The sequence below is a fragment of the Fukomys damarensis genome, unplaced genomic scaffold (assembly GCF_012274545.1).
Source record: "Fukomys damarensis isolate Sample0158 unplaced genomic scaffold, DMR_v1.0_HiC HiC_scaffold_1, whole genome shotgun sequence".
NCBI lineage: Eukaryota > Metazoa > Chordata > Mammalia > Rodentia > Bathyergidae > Fukomys > Fukomys damarensis.
Window position 1 is genome coordinate 40,075,639 of NW_022900913.1, and position 18,319 is coordinate 40,093,957.

Here is an 18,319-nt window from a genome sequence, read left to right on the forward strand (position 1 = left end):
GGGCTTCGTGAAGGATGGGGACAAGCTGTGCGTGGTCCTGGGGCCCTATGGCCCCGAGTGGCAGGAGAACCCCTACCCGTTCCAGTGCACCATCGACGACCCCACCAAGCAGACCAAGTTCAAGGGCATGAAGAGCTATATCTCGTACAAGCTGGTGCCCACGCACACGCAGGTGCCGGTGCACCGGCGCTACAAGCATTTCGATTGGCTGTATGCGCGCCTGGCTGAGAAGTTCCCGGTTATCTCGGTGCCCCATCTGCCCGAAAAGCAGGCCACGGGCCGCTTTGAGGAGGACTTCATCTCCAAGCGCAGGAAGGGCCTGATCTGGTGGATGAACCACATGGCCAGCCATCCGGTGCTGGCCCAGTGTGACGTTTTCCAGCATTTCCTGACGTGCCCCAGCAGCACTGATGAGAAAGCCTGGAAACAGGGCAAGAGGAAGGCTGAGAAGGACGAGATGGTGGGTGCCAACTTCTTCCTGACACTGAGCACGCCCCCTGCCGCCGCCCTGGATTTGCAGGAGGTGGAGAGCAAGATCGATGGCTTCAAGTGCTTCACCAAGAAGATGGACGATAGTGCACTGCAACTCAACCACACAGCCAACGAGTTCGCGCGCAAGCAGGTGACAGGCTTCAAGAAGGAGTATCAGAAGGTGGGCCAATCCTTCCGCGGCCTTAGCCAGGCCTTTGAGCTGGACCAGCAGGCCTTCTCCGTGGGCCTGAACAAGGCCATCGCCTTCACCGGAGATGCCTACGACGCCATTGGTGAGCTCTTCGCCGAGCAGCCCAGGCAAGACCTGGACCCGGTCATGGACCTGTTAGCGCTGTATCAGGGGCACCTGGCCAACTTCCCGGACATCATCCATGTTCAGAAAGGTAAAGCCTGGCCTGCAGAGCAGGTGGTGTGGAATGCATTATTCCAGGCTCCAAGTGATGACTTTGCCAGAGTCCAGGAGTCGGGCAGGGATGTGGATGGCTAGGCCTTCCCTTAGCGTGCGTGTACAGTGGGTCATTGAACTGGTAGCTTCCTCCTTACTATACCTTCTAGGCAGGGAATGAGTGCTCTTCAGAAAAGTGTTTTATAACAATATTATCATTTTAGAATTTGAATGGCTGGGCAATGAGCTGCTCAGATCTGTAGTTTTATGACTAGGGTAGATTTAGGGGTCTCAAATCTTGTTATGCATCTATTGTCTCTAGCACTTTAATCCCTGCTTTAGTAAGGTAAGTGGGATCATTTCTCTGAGCTGAGGCAGTATAACAACTTCCTACATAGACTTTTTGTGTGCAGCACCTGTAAAATAAGGTAAAAGGCCCACTCACCTTCCAGGAGCTTCATCATTTTTAGTTTGGAATCTGAAATAAGGATGTTGTTTACAAAAATAGTGTGGGGAATATGAATGCGTAGTACCTGAATGTTGGGTCTGAGAGCAGGTTTTTGTTACCTCCGTTAGCCATCCCACTATCAGTATGCTGTAGTTTTTAGTGTTCTTAACTTTTGGTAGAACACTGTAACTATAAGTTTGAGTTGTTTTTTTTTTTTAACAATTATAGCAGTAATGTCTGACCTAATATTAGTCACTAATGTGCGTTCTGATGCAGTGCGTCATTTGATTGAGAGAGAAGGAGGAGGTGAAAGTCCGGCAAGGGGAAGGTGGGGAGGAAGTCAGCTAGGCTGACACCCTGCTGATGGACACCTCGGATTACCAGGTCTGGCATTTGTGATGTGCTCATTGTCTCTCCAGGTTGGGCCGGTCCATTTATGAAATTACTGATCTTTGACTCTTCTTTCTTGTATCGTACTAACATTTGTCCCTTGGTTGTCTTTCTGTTTCTTGGAACCACACAGAATAATCTGTTCCTGGACACGTCAGGCCTTCAGACATTTGGCGCCAACAATCTCGTTTTCACTTCCTTCCTTTCTGCTTCCCTCCTCCTTCCAAGTGTGACTAGGTCTCTAACTCTTAGTTCCGGTGGGAGGGGATGTGTTCCAAATGTCTTGGATCTGTTCTTGCTGATGTCAAAAATTGCAGTACCCTGAACATCTACTGAATCTACCAAACTAATTTTAGTAGAGAATAGTAACTTGGCAGTTTACAATTCATAAATGAATGCCAAGATGGAATTAGCTTTTTTTGAGCACTAATATTGCTGTTGGCCTGTATTAAGCTTACATCTACATTCTTCATGTATTTTTTCTAATGAATCCTTGACTTTTTGGCTGGTGCTGGTGAAACTGACTTTTTGAATTTCTTTTTTTGGGGGGGGTATCGGAGTCGAACTCAGGACCTTGTGCTTGCTTGTAAAGCAGGCTGTGAACCACAGAGCTAAATCCCCAGCCCTGACTTTTTGAGTTTCTAATGCAGAACATTAACATTTAAATTCCTTTGAATTAGATCATTCTGGTCTCATGCTGGCTGCCTGTTTACCTATTTCTGAGTTTATGCAAATCGTTAGTAAATAGTTGAAAGAGGACAGAACCAAATATAAGTGCTTGCAGCCCCATACAGGTGAGCTATTTACTTCAAATGGGTATCATTTTATTCACTGTTTTTAAAAATCTGATACTTACTTTATTAAACTTACTCCACCATCTTTTTTTTTACTAGTACGTTTGCAGTACATGTTTCCATTCGTTGTGTAGCGTTGGTACGTGTACACACATCCCTGTTCCTTTTAACATCCCATTTTCCTCCTCTCTTTGCCCCCTCCCTCCATCTCTTGATCTCCTTGCCATTTGAAAAAGATCTATCTCCCAGCTTCCTATTATTGTCATTTGTGCCTCCTACTCATCTTTATCTATTGCCCTGTTGTTGTATTAGAAAAGACACAGTGTTTTTCCTAAGGACTTACAGTTTACTGAGCCTTACAACATCCATTTTATTGTTTTAATCTTAGAAGAATTGTCTCCAGTTGCTTGGGATTTAAAAAACCTTCTTTATTAATAGCAGTGTCATTTTATGTAGTTTAAACGTATTCAAAAGCACTAAACATAATCCGCAGCAACTAGAGCACCCATTGATACTCATTCAGTATAGTTTGTTTCTGCTGTCGCCTTGGTGTGTAATGTGCAGAGAGCTGTGTCCCTAGATGACATGGCTTCAGAATGTACTACCATTTAAAGCTAAAGTGTGTGATACATAAGGCTGAAAGATTTGCTCACAACCAGTATTTATTAAGGATGCTGGTGTTGGCAATTTTTAGGAGTGCACAGGAAGTGAGTACCATAAGCCTGGGTAAAGCTCTTTGTGCATGTTCAGGACTTGTGGGTGTGCAGAGCAGCTTGACTTTCCCCCCTCCCCCTAACCCAACTCTGCAGTTGCTGTTGGAATGGCTCATTTTCAGTCTGAGCACTTGGGAGTTTGTTTACTGGTTGATTTTTTTCCCCTTTCTCTAAAGTCTCAAAAGTACAGTTCTACCAGAAGTCTTGACTGTGACTTTTGAGAAGATAGCAACAACAAAAAGGACAAATAAAAATCTTTAAGCAGTTTTACCAGTCTTTTGTATTTGGTCCATATTTCAATTTAGGAAAAATTTTTTTTAATTAAAAATTTTCGGTATAATTATTTTACCTCTCAGGCAGGGCTCAAAAGAAAACGATATTTAAGAAAAAAGCAATTTTTCACTGCTTTGACATTTTGTATGTTCTGATCATAATTCGGAGACCTGTACCGAGAAAGAACATGATTCTAAAGTACCTTTTAATTACTAAAGCAATTAGGGAAAGTTAAATAGAGTTTTTTTTCTTTAATTCTTAGAGGAAAGGAAAGCACCATTAGGCTCCTCTGAGTCTATTTCTTATCTGAGGCCTGTTGTGATTAGTTAGCTTTTAAAGTGTTCTAGACCCGTGCTATTCAGGGCTGTATCTATCCATGAGCCCCATGTGGTAAGTTAAAATTAAACAGGGTGAAAAATTCAGTTCCTCAGTCACACTGGCCATACATCAAGCTTAAATAGCTAGTGGCAGGCATGTTGGACAACAGCGGTGGGAAACGTTTCCAGTGTTGCTCAGAGTTGTGTTGGACAGCACTGCTTCAGATAGATAGCTATAGGTAAGACATCAACCCTGCTTCAAGTTTCTCCTGCAAATGATCTTTTATTGTACATTCCTGGTCATCTCACACCATCTCTTCTCTCCCACATAGACTTAATTAGCAAAAAACGGGGTGGGCTAGAAGGAGCAGTTTCTGCTAAATGCCTTGTTACAGAACTTCCGGGGAGCTTCCACAGGAGCAGAGGTCGTCGGTGTCAGTGGGCCCATCTGTCTGCGGCCTGCACTTATGTCTCAGAAGACACACTGGTCCACATTGGACTTCCGAGGTCATCCTGGTGGGGATCCAACTACAGAATGAGAGTGGGAAACCCAGGTACTCTTAATATGATGGGCTGGGTTTTTTCTAGCTCTACTCAATACTGAAACCATCATTCAGTAATAAAGGGTTTAATGCAGTACTTAGCAAAAGTAAAGAAAGCCATATGGTTCCTTCAGTGAAAAGAGGAGTCCAGAGTTCTATTTTTTTTTAAACCAACTAACGGAGTCCTAGATAAACAGGCCTGTTTAAATTAATGAAGTAGAGTTGGGAAGAATATTTTTTGCTGTAGTCTGCAGTATGTTAGATGATAATTCAGAATTTATTTGAATTTTCATTTGTATTTTACTTTGACCTAATAGGAGTCCTTAAATTTTTTGTTTATAGGTAGCTGGTGTGGAGGTATGCCGTATGCACAGGTCTGTCACTGACCTGGAACCCCTTTTATTGATATGGTAGCATTTTATCTTTTCAATTTTTATTACCATGGCCTACAGTGTGTCTTCATAATGCTATTGCTCTTGAGTTTGGGATAATATATAGAATATATTTTACTATCGATTTCATAGGATATTCCATTTTGTTTCCAAAGATATGTTTAGTTTCTAAAATTTAGTAAAGCTAAATCTGGATGGCAACAAATCATTATGGTTTAAGTTTTACATTTCTATCAGGGAATATTGCAAAGGGGAAAGTCTATAAAACTTATTTTTTGAGAAATATTTTTCATCATTGTTTATGAATATGGGCTAGATGGCTGGAATGAGTCACCTAAAGTCAAATTGCTTTATTCCAAAGTAAGGATATACAGTCATGTTAATTGATTTGTTGGTAAAGCCTACCTAGATTGAGCCTTGTGAAGCAGAGGGGCGGGATTAGGTAAATAAACAGGCAGTTCTGTTTTCTGTACTTTTAAATTAAGCAAACAATCTATTTCTTTGCTCTCTAAATGTTCCAGGTGGAGCGCATTTTCAGCAAAAAAAGTAGCCCAGTACCTCAAGAATGGTACATGGGTAGTGGGCTTATCAGTCCTGCTGGGTAGAATTTCACCACTGTATTCTGTCCCTCAGGTATTAATTAAAGATAGCCAGTATCCCTGCAGGGCACCCAAGGTAAGGCAGGGTTGTAAGGAGGCTTTCAAGTCTACTCTACTGGAGACTCAAGACTCGCCTCCAGCTGTGTAACCTTTGGTCACTTTTGTATTTTCTCAGTAGAACTGAAGTAACTTTTGGGGCTTTTGAAATAGAGGACTCAGTTTCTTGGTTAATGTGACTGGCTGGGGCAGTCTTGGTGAGGAAGCTAGGTTGGTGTCTTGCTAGTGGTGTCTAGATTTCTGTTTTGAGCAGTGCATCCCTTCTCCAAATGAAACTGGAAGCCCAGACTGATAAACTGAATGCAGCAGAACTGAAATGAGGCAGAGACAGATTTGCGCTTCTACTCCAGCTCTCTCAGGAACCTTAGCACCATTGGGCTCCATTGGACTTTCCTCTTTTTTGAGAAAGGTTGTTCTTGTCTATTTTAGGATTTCCACACATGACGGTGGCATCCAGAGATTTGCGAAATTCTGTGATTTACTTAAAAGCATAACACTTCCCTTAAACTACGTTCCTTTTTTTTGGGGTCAGAATAAAAAAATCATTTATTTGTAAGCATGTGTAAATTAAAGTTTAATACCAAATTAGATTTAATGTGCCATCTGTTTGTGAAGCTCCATTTATATCATTAAATGATTACCACCAATAAAATGGGAGAGTAATACTTAGCTCTGTTTGATGGACTTGTACCACTTGCCACCTCACGTTTTGACAGCACACACTAGATTCTGGAGAAGTGGCTAGCACTGTCTGAGCCTCAGTGAGTTCTTGGACTAGTGCAATAGTAATGTGTGCATGTTGCTGAGAGTCAGGGATAGGGGACAGTTTGCTCTTAGAGATCCTAGGCTGCATAGTGGAGGTGAGGTGGCTTGGATTTGACAAGAGAGCTGAGTTAGCCGAGTAGTCTGGTGTACGTGTTGTCCTCTGTGTAGGAGCAGGCTCATCTGTGGTCCAATGAGAGGTCTGGTGGTCCAGTGCATGGACGGCAGAGTGGAAGAATTTCTAATGGGTTATCCTGACCTCTGTAAGTTTCAGTTCTCTCATTGGCTAAGTGGAAACACTTCCTCACAGAGTCCTCATGAAGATTAAATGTTGTGATTCATAGTCACTACTCATTAAGTGTTTAATTTTAAAAAGGTAGAAAGGTGCTTTTAAAATGGGAGGCACCTTCCATTAAAAGATGACTCCAGTAATCTTATCCTACCAGCAGCCTCTTACCCCTGGAATTTCAGGTGAAAGTACAAAGCCCAAGGAATCATTAGTATAGCAGTGAGATACTCTTATTTTTAGTCAGGTTGTCCTATATTGCATACCAGAAGTAATTAATGGTAACAGAAAGATAAATACAGGTGTTGTGATCACTTTGTTGTTGTTGTTCACATTAAAAAATTCATGAGAATTCTTGCCAGCCTTTCTGTTCTTCCAAGTTACCTTTGTTCTGGACACATCAATTCAACATTTCTGGTCTTTATTTTCATCATCTGTAAATGAGAGGTTGATGATTTCCTAGATACTATTTTGTTGGTTGATTTTTTTTGATAGCACAATTTCTGCATTGAAATAAAATAACAATTATGTAGTCAACATTTGGACTTTGTTTCAGGCTGCTTTCAACAGTGATTTATCTGTGTATGTGACTAAGCTGGAAGCATGAGAATCCTTTGTGAACTGATGTAAAAGAACATTTACACACTTCTAGTTTGTTTCAGCAAACTGTCTTAGGTGTTTCCAGTGTAAAAGTGATTAATACCTGGCCTTCTGCTGCTGCTGAGGGGCCCCCAGTGTTCTGACAGTGTAGTGGACAGCTGGAGCACCTTCTGTGATCCATGTGGGGGATGGAATTAATAAGGCCGCCAAAAAGATACATTTTTTTAACCTCCTGCAAAGTGAGCTTCCTTTTGAGTTCTAAATGCTGTCTCTTTCCAAAGTAAAAATAATCTGGTTAATTTATATATACATTTGATTAAACTTTAGTCATTGTCCATTCCATCCTTTTCTTAGTACTTTATCTCTCCTTGTGATTTGACTGTTCCTTTTCTGCCGAAAGATTTTGTTATTTAGCAGAAAATAAGACTGGTTAGGGAGGGATGCTAAAAATTATTAGACTTATTCATAGATAATCTATTCACAGATTTAAACCTGATTTTACTATAAGAACAAATATTTAAGTGCCCAGCATAGTCCAGACAGCAGTAAAGATGTTAGGACTGTGTCAGCGGCCTACTTAAAGATCACCACCCTTGAGCTTTCGATCTAGCTGGGTAGGGACACTAAATGAAAACCAGCACAGTGAGTAAATTATAATGTATATTGGAGTGTGGGGTGTGTTTAGGGAAAATAAGGTGAAGCAGGAAAAAAAAAAGGCTTGGGAGGCAGGATGAAGTAATATAAAGTTTGGTCAAAATAGATCTTGTTGAGATGAGTTTTAGGCTGACTTGAAGGAGTGATGGAGTTATCCAAACAGGTATCTGGGAGGAGAGCTTTTCAGGCAGAAGTACAGCCAGAACTAAGCCTTGGGGTGGGGGTGGGCATGCCAGGTTGAGAAACAGCAAGCAGGTATATAAGGGGATATAAGGGGATTGGATATAAGGGGATTCTAGGAGGAGAGGAGGTCATAGCAAGTTAATTTCTAAGGCTTTGTGGGTCATTGTTAGGACTTAGAATAAAAGTTCAAGTGAGACAGAAGATATTGCAGGATTTTGAGCCAAGAGACGACATCCCCCTGGACATTTTAATAAGACTATGTACATATTGTATGAGAATAGAATGAATGAGTGACAGAGCAAATGTAAGCAGGAAGCCAATAGGAGACCCCTCCCTTAACCTGGGTGAGAGCTGAGGTGAAGACAGTGGAGGTGTGAGGAGAGGTCCCATCCTGAATGTGTGGTAAAGGTGTGCAGTCAGGCTTTTCTGAGAGACTGGATGTGGCCTATAAGAGCAAAGAGTCACTAAAGATGACTCCAGTTTTTGGCCTGACCAACAACAAAAATTGCTGGTTGGAAGAGTGGGATGGCCAACCAGGACATTAGTGTAGTCCTCTTAGATTAGTCTCTTGCATTCTCATTCACATCCCTACTACCCAACATAAGCATGACAGCCAGATCCCAGATCGCATCCTCTTCCCCAAATGTCCCACTTGTAGCCTGGTCCTTTTCTAGGTAATCATATATAGTGCTTGGTCATTGACTATTGTGTGGGTCATGTTTTTGTGATCTGCATTATATAGTTATACTAATTTATATATGCATAGTAAGTACTTAATGCTGTTGAATTAATGAAGTAGGCAATCAGTAATCTTCATAGTTTGATTTTGAAGTAGATATCTTTAGTGATTTATAGGATACTCTGGCTTTTCTATTTTTATGATGATGAATAACAATTAGTATACAGGAAATAAGTGTAAGATCTGGATATATTTTATGGATGAAGTCATTAATATATGAGTGATTTAAAAGTGTTAGACTTAACATGTGAAGTGACTTTCTGGAATTCATTGGAGAGAGGAAGGGAAGTTTGAAAATGCTTTATGCCAGAAAGTTAATCTTACACATCTTATGATATCTTTTTATATTGATTTCTTGGTGTTTAAATTGTATATATAGTGTATACACACACTTCTTTTCTTCTTGGTAAACTTTAATGATTTTATTATCCCTTTTGCTTAATTGAAAACAGAAAGCCTAGAGAGTGCATTCACTTTAATTGTCTTGAATAAAAACAGACACAGCTTAATTGTTGAGCAGGAAGTTCTTGTCGTCAGGAAAACTCAATGCTGGAAGGTGTGATGTGTGTACAGAGGATCGAGGTAAAAGGTAGGTTTAACTCAATACTGAGAATAAGAGAGCACATAAGAGTCCAGAAGACGGATAGGGATTGGTGGTTTGTATTAAAGGTTTGGGTGGGTGGGTAGCATTTGGTTCCCCCTTAGAAAGATGGCTGTATTTGAGTTTTAGAGGAACATAGATGGGAAGTACACGCCTGGACTGGGACATTCTTTAGGATAAGTTTGATAAGTTTATAATCTTTGATATATAGGTTCCCAGTACTTGGATCGATGAGGAAGACTGACTAACTTCACCATATGTTGTGGCACACACAGTTGTGGACAAATGCCATGATGTGAAGTAGGGCAGAGGAGGGTGTAATTAAGTATGGGAAGTGGGTAGGTTGATTATGGGGCAATTTCTATCAGTCTTAGTCTAACTAGTTTTGAAAACAGTTGGACTTTTGCCAATAAGGCAGAACAAAGACAGAGGGCATTCTAGTTTGAAGGAATCATATGTACAGAAGTCAAAGGCTCAATTCTGGCTGCTTCTCAGAATCAGCTGGGGAGTGATTACAAATATAAATTAGGGTCTATGCTGTATGTAGTGAATCTAAATGTCAGGATCATGCTGCCTGGATGTTGGTAGTTTTCAAATAAAGTACTTCATGTGCTTTTGTTGTACTGGAATATTAAATAACCTGCAGAGAAGGGACTGTAGACTACCACCCAACATGTTTGGAGATGGTTTGGAACAAGAGTCTGCAAACTATTCCTTGAAGACCAGATCCACCTAAGCACCTGCTGATGGCTCTTGAGCTAAGGATGGTTTTTATATTTTAAAATAATATGTTTTTAAAACAATTATGTAGGGCTGGGATGTAGCTCAGTGGTGCAGCATGTGCCTGCCAAGTGTGATGCCCTGAGTTTGATTCCTGGTACTAAAAAAGAAACACAGGGCTGGGGATTTAGCTCAGCAGTTCAATCCTGCCTTGCAAGTGCAAGGACCCGAGTTCAATCCCCGGTACCCCCCCCAAAAAAAAGAAACAAAAAAAACTTATGTAGCTACCTACATAATAGCCTTGATTTTACCCGTTGATCTGTAAAGCCTGAAGTATTTATTATCTGTCCCTTAAAATGTTTGCTAACTCTTGAATTGGAAGACAGGCAGGTTAGTGGGATGGTTAGTGGCAGTAGGAGTGGCCATTCATTATTGAGCACTTGCTATGTGCTCATCAGTATCCCAGGCACAATACTTAACATTATGCCTTGATCCCATGCAGTAATGAATATGACAGCAGAGTGATTTGTGAGAATGGACAAAACCATGTGGGTCTGCATTTCTGTCAGCTTCGCTTATGAACTGCTTTCAGCCTCAGTTTCTTCTGTGTAATGTGGAATAACTTTTTTACGGTTTTAGTGAAGTGTTTCTTAAACAAGTCAATAAGCTTTTAATACTGGCTTAGTGGTCTGCTGTAACCAGTTACCACAAACTAAGTGGTTTGAAACAAGATTTATTCTCTTAAAGGTTCTGGTGATTAGCAGTCCAAAATGAAGGTGTTGGCAGGGCCATGATCCCTCCCAGATGCTTTAGGAGAGACCTCTTGTACCACTTCCAGGTCCTGGGAATTGCTGGCCATCCTTGGAGTTACTTTGGAGTTATCTGTAGATGTATGTCTCCAACTCCTATGTATTTTCTTGTGACATTCTCTGTGTGTCTGGCTCTATGTCTTCTTTTTTTTAAGAGCACCCATCACATTAGATTTAGGGCCTACCCCAAATCCGGTATGGCCTCAACTCAACTAATTGTGTGTGCAGTGATTCTGTTTCAAAATAAAGGTATAGCCTCAGATTCCTAGTAGGTATAAATGTAGGGGATATTGTTCAACCCAGTATAGGTATTTAGTTTCCCAAAAGGGATATTATTCCCATTTGATGGCTAAGGGAAGTTGAGTGATTTCTGGGATCACAACTAATAAGAAGAGCCAGGATTTGAGACTTGGGACTGGTGCTTCTTACACTGCAATAAGTAATATGCTTGTGATTTTTTTCTGTAGGCAGTCAACAGTCACTAAAGGTGTTAAGTATGATATCTTAATTGTATTCAAAATAGCTAACATATTTGGAGGCCTTACTATGTTCCAGGCGTGGTGCTTCATGTTTTATATTTACTTAAATCCTTCTGGGAGCTTTAGATGTAAATACTCTTGTTATGCCTGCTTTGCAGACAGGAGCTGAGCCATAGAATCTTTTTTTGTTGTTTTTAAAAATTTTTTTTTTAACCCAGGTCCTCGGCGCTTGCAAGGCGGGCTGTGGAACCACTGAGCTAAATCCCCAACCCTTAAGCCATAGAATCTTAAACCTGGAATTCTTGCTGGCATGCTCCAGGGTGTGCAGTCTGGCACCCAAGGAAGGGCTTTAGGAAGGTCCTCCTACAGCATATATGCAGACAGGAGGAGGCTGCTGAGAGTAGTGCAGGCAAGAGGATGGCTTCAGAAAGGAGCAGGTGAATTGAGACACCTGCTAGATAGAATGACAGGACTTGGTGGGATACTGGCTGTCTAGAGGAATCTAGTGTTACTTTTGGGTTTTAGGTTTGGGTGATAGAAAATAGTAAGACCAGTAATAGAAATAGGCAGGGTAAAAAGAAGAGCAGAATTAGGAAGAGAAGGAATAATGCTGAAGGGAATTTTAGGAAATCCTGTTTTCTGGGCCTTTTGTTGTTTTAATTAAAGGTAAAATCTTTTTTCCTTGTTCTAGGAAAGTAAAAGTATGCCCAGGTTAAAATAAATCTCTTAACTAGAAGCTGCCAACTAGAGAAGCCCCTCCACACAGGGTAAGGGCAGAGAATGAAGTGGCAATAGTTCTTGACAAGAGCCACCAGGGAGCTGTGAGCTGTATACCTTGAGCCAGGGCCTTTGGGGATTTGTAACTAGCAGAGGTCTGCAGCAAGACATTTTAAACATTAACAGCTGTCAGCATGGGTCATCGCTAAGTTTTTATTTTTTAAGACTTGTATTTTTCATGTATTTTAAAACGTGATGTATTTCTAGGTGCTTTGTTTTATTTTTAGTTGGTTTATGATTGCATTTAAGGAAGTCTGGATGTATCCAGAGTAAAGGACTCAGCCACTGGATAACTTTCCCCTCCAGCTACAGGAAACAAGAAAAAAATCAAGGGAAGAGAGGTCTTAAGTTTAAAGCAGCTGATTTAGGAATTATCTTCAAAGCTAGGATCATCAAGTTATGTGAGGTGCCAGCCAGCATGAGTGGGCAGCCCTAAGGGAAACAAAATTTGAGTGCCCTACCAATTGATACCCCATAGCTTGAGATTAGAATTTTACTTACAAAGTAGACATTATTTGGGAAAAGTACTTAAAAGCAAGAAATGTATTCTTTGGAATTATTCTTCTAGCTAGTGTAAACCACAGACCTCTCAGAGAGAAGCCTTCACTGACCCAGTGAAGGGTCAGGGTCAGTCCCTTGGCTGTGATGGCTCACACCTCCTTGGTGGCTCTTGTTGAGCTGGTGCCTTTTTTCCCACTCTGCCTGTGTGGGGTGGAGTAAAGATGAGGTTCTTTTTCCCAGTTTGTATTTAGGTGTTTTGTTCCTGGTTTTGCCTAGACTTTGCTTTATCTTCCCAGAACAAAAGAAATGAAGGTTTTACTTTATTAAAAATAGATTCCTAAGTTCACTCTTGTCTTTGGAATAGCTGTGTCTGTTGTATGTAAAAGGTAAACCCCAAATCCTGGCATCTTACAAACATGTGATGCTGCTTTATTAAGATTCCACAAGTATAAAATATTTAAGAGCCAATACTTGCCTTTGTTTTCCTATGCTTGGCTTTCAATTTAAAGTCCATTTATATTTACTTAGCTATAGGAAAGTCAGCATTTTCACCATTGTATCCAAACACATTGTGTCTTAAAACTATCACTATAGGGCTGGGGATCTGGCTCAGTGGTTCCACTGCCTGCCTTGCAAGTGCAAGGACCTGAGTTCAATCCCCGGTACCAAAACAAAACAAAACAAAAAAAAAAAAAAACCTATCACTATAGTAATTTTATAACACTTAATTTTTTTCTTATTTTTGATGCTGGGGATTCAGTGTACAGCCTTGTGCATGCTAAGTTTGGGCTCTACCAGTAAGGCACACTCCCCAAACATTTGATATCTATTATAAGCTGCAACACAAGAACCTTCATATTGTGTGTGTATTTATTTATTTCCAGGATGAACAAATAAGCTACATGAGACATAATCATATATGGTTTGGTTTTTCATTTTTGAAACACGGTAAACTATGTGGATATATATGCATAGTAATAAAAGTAATCATGTTTTAAGACATTTATACTTGTGAATATTTTCATTTATACTGAATGTCATTCTGTTCTTAGACATTAATTAGGTGCTTGTTGAAGGAAGCTGTAAGAGCTACTTACCCAGGATATAGCAAAGCTTTTACCTAAAGCAAACTAATTATATCTTCAGGACCAAATCAAGCATAGAGACCTGAATTCTTTAAATAATCTATGTTTTTCATCAAGAAGCAACCAGGTTTTTTTTTCCTGCAGTTTATTGTCTTGACCCTTTTCCATCCTTTTTAAAATGGCTCCTAAATTCTCTGTCATTTATTCCAGTTATAAATTGAAAGTAAAGTTTGTTCATTTATCTTTGATAGTTTTTGGCTTTAGGGTCTTTTTTTTTTCCTTTCAAAACATTACTTTAACTGGCTGGAGGTCAGTATTAATATTTGCACTCTTCCATATTTGTTAGTACGGTCCCACCCTGGAGCCCACTTAGTACAACTTGGGGCAGAGGTAGAATTCTCAGCACCCAGAAAGGATTTGGGACCATGCATCCCTGAAATGGGTACTGAGAGGCCTGGCATACACTGTTGGTTGAGGCTGATTTCTGGAGTTTGAGGTCTCTGTGGGCCAGGCTGTCCCCATTGAGCCAAGTTCAAGGGAACCCTGAGTTGGGCCTATCAGGTTTACATACAGCTGACCAGTATTTAGTTTCTCAAAACTTCATTTTCTGCCTCTGAAAATGAGGGTGATGATTGCTTCCCTTTTGGGCTCAAAGAAGAAAAAAAAAGACATGTAAAGTACAAGGCACTGGTGTGTACAGAGTAGGTGCTTCTGTGTTACTGTCACCTGGGAACACCACCATCTCATTTCTTTGAGTCCAGTGGATGTTTTACTCTAAAGACTATCACAAAGTAAATACTGTGGTAGAGAGGGAAAAAGGTTATCAACAAGTGGGTGGAGACCAAAAAGGAGGAAAGAAAAGGAAGATAGGTGGGGAGTTAATAGGGAGCTAGCAGGGACTTTGACGGTATAGTATATGATAAGAGGATAAGAATGAATTAGGCCACACGAATTAGCATTTTCTTTCCACATTTCACTTGTACATGGAATGAAGAAGGGCAGGCCACACCCAAGATAAGCAGTTGCCACCCAGCTGTCCCTGTGTCCTTCAGCCTGTCTCCTGTTTTGGGGGAAAGGTTTTAGAATGAAAATCTACTTCATGTTCTTGGCACATTCATGATTTCAGAATTAAATAAGGTGCTTTTTTTTAAAGAGAGAAAACATAGTCTTTGGATCCATGTTGCTTAGTGACTGGGCCTTTTGTATAAATGATTTTGGGAGGGACAAAGCACATTGAGAAGAGATGTGGGTGAGCAAAGGAAGGAGGAGTTGAGGTACAGAAGCTGATCCATGGGGGCTAGCAGCACTTGGAGCCCAGAAGCCTGCTGCGCATTAAGAAGAAAAATTGGAAGGGACAAGCAACTTTCTTAAGTGGAGCATGGGGCTGCCCTGGTCAAAATGCCTGATGCAGTACAGCATATGGGGATTTTTTTTTCTGTCTCATTTTTCTGGATCAGAACTTGCCAGGAAAGTTGTTTTTCCCTGCATGTCAGAAGTAGAGGAATATGGAACAGTTTGGTTCAGTAGAGTGCAAGTGCATTTGCTAGTATGCTTGTTTATTTAGGTTAGCCTGCAGTGGGTTTTCACTATGTGTGGACAGCAAAGCACCCCTGCTCTCATTTTAGGGAAAAATAAAACAAAATTTAAAAGTTACTGAAAATATGAAACATTGAAATACTTCTTAAACATTAGTTTTTATTGGTGGAAATAATTTAATGACATGCTGTATAAGTAATGTGGTACTTTTGCCAATGGATCTGACTTCCTCGATCATAATTTATAAAACGAGGGTCTTTTTTTAAGTTTGAACCCTTTAAAGTAGTAATATTAATGAATTCTGTAAAATCTTTTTGTCTTGTTTTTTATGCATTGCGGGCATGGATTATATAATGTGCCTAAAATTGAGTACATATGTATTATAAACAAAGACAATTATTTCTTGCTTTACTCCTCCAGCCTGAGCATACTATAAAGCTATTCAAGATGACTTACCCTGCTAACAAACAAAGAGACAGTAGGAGGTGGGTAAAGTAAATTTAGGATCTTAGATTTTTGTGGAGCTGGGTTTGGTGATGGAGAAGTGGAGCTAATGTCTTTAAGCCTGGCAATTGCAGTAACTATGAAAATGAACCATGTTAGGGATTTTTTGAGGACAGAATCTGCATTGGATCTAGAAAGTTTTGTTAGAGACAGGTCCTAAAGCAAAGTAAAAAACATGGGTATGTTTTCCTTTTATGTCTCCATATATGAAAACAGAGGGGTCCCTGTGAACACTAGACACCTTATGGAAAGGACAGTTCAAAGGGCCAAAGGATTGGTGGATAAGTAGGGCCACTGGGTTCTTTGCCACAAATTACTTGTGGGACACATGACTTAATGTCTTGTTTGTAAGATTTCAAGAATTGCACCAAAAGTTCTTTAGAGGCTCTTTCAGTTAAACACCTCTGGGCTCTGGATGTGCTTTTCTTGCCTGAGGATCAGCTGTAGGGATTCTTGTCAGGTTGGAAGCTACTGAGTACTCAGAGCTCCCTCTCCTTTCAGAATAATCTCAGGGTTATCCATTTCTTAGCTAGATAACTTGCTGTCCTGTGGAGGAATCCTAATAATTCACCATGCTAATTTAATAATTAAATTGAATGCTCAACTGAAATGTTTCATAAACTTAATGAGAGCCTTTGTCTCTGTCCCTTTTGCCTCCTTCAGGGAGATAACCAGGGGGAGGAACACTTGGCATGCTGTAGAGGCTGGCCTGGTGTCCTGTAGGGCAGCCTGCCATTCTTTTGCCTGTTGGAACTGTGGCTGAAGTATATTGCTTTATTTTGAATATTATCTTTTCCTGTACTTCAAATACATGTCAAGAATTTGTTTCCAGTTGTGTGATTTGGGGTAGCTGCACTACTTGGTTTTATCTTCTTGGAAATAGTATTTTCCTCTGAATTAGAAATGTTCCTACCTTTTTTTTTTTCCTGAGAATATATTCACACTGCTCTGTATTGTTGGTCCTTCTTATTTGATAATAAAATTTCCATCTGCCTATCATATTCCAGATGCAACTAGGTAATGGCTGTTAGCCTAAAAAACAATACCATAGCTGCACTCTTACATCCCTTTTATAAAATCTTTTTTCCCTCTGATTATTCCTATATATTATTATTTAAAATACTGCCCTGAGAGCATCATGGGATCTTATGTTTATTCTCACAGTGTAGCTTTTGGACCTTGGGCTTCACTGTTTAATTTCTCCTCCTTATTTTTTAATTTCCCTTTACAGTTTTGAAAGTTGTGTGGCAATAATGATGTTTATGAGGGGGGAGCGGGACTAGCAGGTCGCTAGTTCCTTCTGGTATTAGCCACTTACAAAGTACAGCTTTTGAAACCTTTGCCTGTTTTTATATTGATTCCATGATAAAAATGTGTGACCCCTTTTGTTGTTTAGATTCTGGGCTATGTTTTTAGCTTTTATTTTAGTCTCCTCTTGGGTTTGGTTAAAAAACTTAGCTGAGAGAATGTTCCACAACCACTAATGCTGTGTGTTAGCCCTGCAGCTGGTTGTATTATACCTCTGCAGTTATTCTGAAGCCACTACAAGTTAAATTTTAAAGCTATCCTACAAGTGGCTATTTTGCCCTAATAGTTTTCACTCCTTACATTGCTAGACCTGACTGAAAATGTTGCAAGCTCTGACTTTTTTGCAGTTATTACATTTTTAAATATGAAAAGCTGTGAAGTGTTGAAAGGTGTAAGATGAATCCCCGCTTGAGAATTGCCGATCAACTGTGAGACAACAACTTCATATTTGCAACAAGGCCCAAATTCAAGTTCTGGTAGTAACAGTATTTCACTTCTTACCAAAGTTTGTAATATTTCTGTAGGAAAGATACATTTCCACTTTGCTCGGTGTGAACTCAGATTAGCAGTGAGTGAGTATAGATGGGGCAGAAAAAAGCTTCTGGGAAACCCTGAAAGGTAGCTGTGTTTCAGCCCCAGTAGTTTATGTGCTGTACCTCGTACCTTTGATGCTGCCAGTGTGCTTAGCTCAGCTGTTTGAAAGATGTCACATTTGTGTCTGTTTATTCCCCCTGAGTAAACTAGGAAATCCACTATCATGTTATCTTTTTCATAAGAAGGACAACATGCTGTACACTTACTATTTATTAAAATATTTAGGGAAAACTATATAACTGAAGGATTCTAAAATGAATTTTTTGAAAAGTGGCTTTTTGTTTTGTAAAATACATATAATCATTTTTCTTTCTTTTGAAGGTAGATCTGGGAGAAAGTCAGGTTAGCTATGTTTTAGTTAAAGAAGGTCTTTTTAAAAAATTTTGCTCTAAATCCTGGGTGCAGTTTTATTGAGACATTATCTTCTGTTATTAAACACAACTCACTATCCTAGGACTTTGTATGTTTACAGAACCTATTTAATATAATGTGCTGTTTTATATAGGTTCCTTATTTTTTCTTTCTTTCTTTTTTTTTGAGACAAGTTTTGCTGTTTAATCCATGCTGGCCTTGAACTTACTATGTAGCCCAGGCTGGCCTTTGAACACAGTGATCCTCCTTTCTCACCCTCCCAAGTACTGGGATTACAGGCATACACCACCATGCCCAGCTTATATAAGTTCGTAATTGTTTCAGGCATGTATACCTTATCACTTCAGAGAATGATTTGGCCCCTTAAACCAGGGGCCTTCTCTCTCTTTTTTTTTTTTTTTTTTTTA

At 40.0% G+C, this 18,319-nt stretch overlaps 1 protein-coding gene across 1 annotated transcript in view; it reads left to right on the forward strand.

Annotated features, from left to right (window-relative positions):
• Position 1: 1 nt before the first annotated feature.
• Snx18 (sorting nexin 18) overlaps positions 2–18,319 on the forward strand; it is a gene marked incomplete at its 5' end in the record, with an annotated part of 24,915 nt that continues 6,597 nt past the window's right edge. Inside the window, 2 exons of the mRNA XM_033761815.1 lie at positions 2–875; positions 4,208–4,366. Coding sequence (XP_033617706.1) covers positions 2–875; positions 4,208–4,366 — 1,033 coding nt within the window. The remainder of the gene's footprint in view (positions 876–4,207; positions 4,367–18,319) is intronic.